This window comes from Caenorhabditis briggsae (assembly GCF_000004555.2).
Source record: "Caenorhabditis briggsae AF16 supercontig from assembly CB4, cb25.NA_318, whole genome shotgun sequence".
Taxonomy (NCBI): Eukaryota; Metazoa; Nematoda; class Chromadorea; order Rhabditida; family Rhabditidae; genus Caenorhabditis; species Caenorhabditis briggsae.
Window position 1 is genome coordinate 1 of NW_025543451.1, and position 3,999 is coordinate 3,999.

General features: G+C 35.1%; 2 protein-coding genes across 2 annotated transcripts; both read left to right on the top strand.

Annotated features, from left to right (window-relative positions):
* Positions 1-639: 639 nt before the first annotated feature.
* CBG24992 lies at positions 640-929 on the top strand (the record flags this gene model as incomplete). Its single annotated transcript, XM_002648598.1, has 2 exons — positions 640-682; positions 724-929. 2 exons carry the CDS (start codon positions 640-642, stop codon positions 927-929), a joined length of 249 nt encoding a protein of 82 aa, XP_002648644.1.
* Positions 930-2,076: 1,147 nt separating this feature from the next.
* CBG26763 lies at positions 2,077-2,130 on the top strand (the record flags this gene model as incomplete). The annotated part of the gene is made up of 1 exon (XM_045241068.1): positions 2,077-2,130. The coding sequence occupies one exon, from the start codon at positions 2,077-2,079 to the stop codon at positions 2,128-2,130; it is 54 nt and encodes a 17-aa protein (XP_045100757.1).
* Between the last annotated feature and the right edge of the window lie 1,869 nt (positions 2,131-3,999).

Below are 3,999 nucleotides of genomic sequence, written 5' to 3' on the forward strand. Positions count from 1 at the left end.
GAGAGAGTGAAAGGTTTAGACACCGGAACAAATTGCAGGTGGCTGGCAGAAATAATAGTGTCGGGAAATGAGAGAGTTTAGAGAAAAAAGGTAGAGAAAATGAAATATGAAGTCTTCGCCCCCAAAGGCTTGGGGTTTCCTCTTTTTCAAATAAAGGGACAAGAGAGAAGAGACACAGAGAAGTAGAGAACAAGAAATGACGTGATTCCAGGTAACGAATTGACATTTGAAAACTTTCCGTTGCTTATCTTTTTACGATGTCTTTTTCTATTGGTTTCAAATGTTATATTCTAGTGTTAGTCATAGACGAAACGTTTTCCCGATTTTCGGATATATCATAAACCTGTAATAGATGCCTGTAATAGACCCACACTGTCAAGCTTGAGCTCAATTATCACGGTTCCTTCAAAAGATATCAAAACATTTTCAACTGATAAACTGCTTATCATAATATAGTCAACATTTTATCAGTTGACAGATTTATGATATCTTTGATAGGAAGACAATTGAGATGAAATTAAAAAGTGAAGGGCCCTTCTATCACAGGTCTTACGGTATTACACCCACTCAAAAAAACGGTATTACACCCACTCCTATAGGTTCATCATTGAACCGATAATCAGACTATCATTGGACCAAATGGAATTAATGGCAATTATATGGATTATATTTTTTGATCATGGTAACTGATCCTCATTAATTCCTAAACCAAGGAAATTTCAGCCTACAACGATATCAGTTGGAAAAGTACAAATCTTTGCTGGAGTATTCGAAAAGTGATCCACCGAGAATTGAGGAATTACTTGATAGAGAAGTTCAGCGGAGATGTGGAAATGGCTGAAAATCGATTTTTGAATTTACTGGAAATCCCAATGATTGTGGAGAGAGGAGAACAAAATTTCAAGAAGAAGTTGTACTTTTTCAACTAAATCGAGTCAAGGTGCATGAGGATTTTGTCAAAATTATGAAGAAACAGAGGATTTAAATTTTGTGATTTTATTTCTTTTGTAAATTTTATTTATCTGTGTATTTATCGTTGTACAAATGTTTCTGAATGAATCTTTCCGAATGTTCAAATTCAAACAAGTTTTTGATCATAGCCCTTGTGATCTTTCCAATTTTTTTTCCAATCGTTTATTGTCTGTGCTGACTCACAATACCAAATAAGTTTACACGGTCGTTAAAATGACAAGGAAACCCTTTTTTGTCAAAAAAGATCATCATTTTGTTTCGCACCAAAATCCGATCAAAACCGAAAAAAAAGGATTGGGTTTTTGACGTTTTTTTTTTGAGTGGGTGTAATACCGTAAGACCTGTGATAGAAGGGCCCTTCACTTTTTAATTTCATCTCAATTGTCTTCCTATCAAAGATATCATAAATCTGTCAACTGATAAAATGTTGACTATATTATGATAAGCAGTTTATCAGTTGAAAATGTTTTGATATCTTTTGAAGGAACCGTGATAATTGAGCTCAAGCTTGACAGTGTGGGTCTATTACAGGCATCTATTACAGGTTTATGATATATCCGAAAATCGGGAAAACGTTTCGTCTATGACTAACACTAGAATATAACATTTGAAACCAATAGAAAAAGACATCGTAAAAAGATAAGCAACGGAAAGTTTTCAAATGTCAATTCGTTACCTGGAATCACGTCATTTCTTGTTCTCTACTTCTCTGTGTCTCTTCTCTCTTGTCCCTTTATTTGAAAAAGAGGAAACCCCAAGCCTTTGGGGGCGAAGACTTCATATTTCATTTTCTCTACCTTTTTTCTCTAAACTCTCTCATTTCCCGACACTATTATTTCTGCCAGCCACCTGCAATTTGTTCCGGTGTCTAAACCTTTCACTCTCTCACCATCGCTCTTTCTTTGTTCAGATTTTCTGCGGAAAGTAGACCGAAAATGTTTAGTTGCTTGCCGTTTTTTTTCCTGTATAAGAGCAATTCAAAAGTTATTTTTTCTTGTTTTAATGATTTCTGGGAAACACCGAGCCGAGCCTTGGACCCTGATTTGTCACACATGTATTTTTTAAATTTGGGATATTTCCAAAAGTACATGTGACTCAAAAAGGATGACAATTTTTGTGTTTGTCAACGTTTTTTTTATTGGGGTGTCTGGTAAATAGTTAGTTTTTGGTTTTTCAGGACATGTGAGATTTTTTGCAAAAACTGTTTTTATTTTGGAAAGCTCCGGAACAATTTTTTCTCATTTCTCGACTCTTAAGTTTTTCACAGAGTTCTGAAATACTATAATTCATATTCTTTTAAATGTCGGATTTTCGGATTTTATCAAAATTTATTTTTATCTGTCCATCTAAACTTATTTTTTAAATGTCGGCAGAATTTTAAAAATATATTTTTTCAATAATTAAAGGAGGGTAGACATCAAAAATTTCAAAATTTTCATTTTTACTCAAAAGATATAACTCTGAAGTATAAATATAGCTATGTACTTAAAAACCTGAAAAAAACACTTCAAGGACGAAAAAATGCTCTTTTTTGTCACCCTAATTTCTTCACTAGCTTGCTGCTGCGACGTCGCTTCATAATGTGAAAAACGCGATGGTCGCCTCTTACACGCGTAGTATAGTGGGTACGCTCTAGGCTAGTATTCAGGAGGTCAGAGGTTCAATCCCTGCTGGTGTTTTTACTTTTTTCTTCCCTTGTTTCCTTCGGATTGAACTTTTTGAACTCGGAATTTCTGAAGGGCTACCAGCGTGCCGCCGAGGCCTCGCTCCGAAGTACCAAAATCAGTTGAAAATGAAGAAACTTGTTTTATTATGTTAACAAATAAATTATGAAAAAAACTACAATTAATTTTTAGAAAGAGACATAACAATTGAAAGAAAAACCCCATAATTAAAACAATCCTCGTGCATGGCTGGTCGTCGGAAGGAGAAGGAAGCAGTAAAAATGGAGACGTCTCTGAAAACCCTAGTCATAAAACAGTTTTTATTCCTAGAGTAATAACGAGAAGTAATGAGATAAATAGGAACAGTGAAGAAACGGTTATCGAAGAGAAAATAGTTTTTTTCGCATGCCTATAAAAAAACCGGCGACTGGCAAAATAATCGGTCGATAGAACTTTAAATTTACATTAAAAATTCACTTTTATATGGGTTTTATAATAAATAAGAAAAAAGAGCTTTTTTAATGTTTGAAGTCGTTAAAATTGAAAAAATAAAGTCGGGAAATAAAAAAATAAAAATGTTTGCGCGTGGGATTGCGTGCTTTAGGTGCGAACACCGCGACGGCAAAATACACATTCCCTGAAATTTTCCCCGAAATTTTTGTTGTCTGCCCTCCTTTAAGATTTTGATAATTTTTACCAAGTTTCACTATACTGATCTAGTGTTTACACACTTGCCAAATATCCCAGACAGCTGCAAAAACGGCATTTGTGAAAATTACGAAATTTTTGCTCTCAAAAATCAACTTTTTTTTCTCACTTGAGCCAATTTACATTCTGAGCAAATCTGTTTTTTTTCAATATCAAAGATCTTCTTTTTCACTTGATAAGGTGATTTTTTGATATCACACCTGTCCTTTCAAACTGACATTTCCCCTATTTTTGCTTCCAAGTTTCAGTGATGTTTGTGTTGTATGCTTCTGTGATGTATGCTTTGCTCTGCTCCCTAGCAACCCCGTTGAGCTTCAGACAAAGAACCAAGAGCTCATTTTTTTCTTTTTCTGAGACTTACTGCCGTTTTATTCATTGTATACAACATTTTGCTTCTTAGTTAGTCCATCTGCCTTGTTGAATTCTCATATTTCCGAATTCCCGAATTTTCCATCTATTCAGCCTTTAAATGTTCAGAATGGAGCCGTGCCGCGTGTGCGGAGCACCAGAAGCCGAAGCTCATTTTGGTGGGATTTCTTGTAGGTGGGGATTTTACGCTGTCAAGATTCAGAATTCCAAAATTCTAATTTCCAGAGCCTGCGCCGCATTCTTCCGTCGTTATTTCCACTCCAAGAAATCATTAACCGGCTGTACT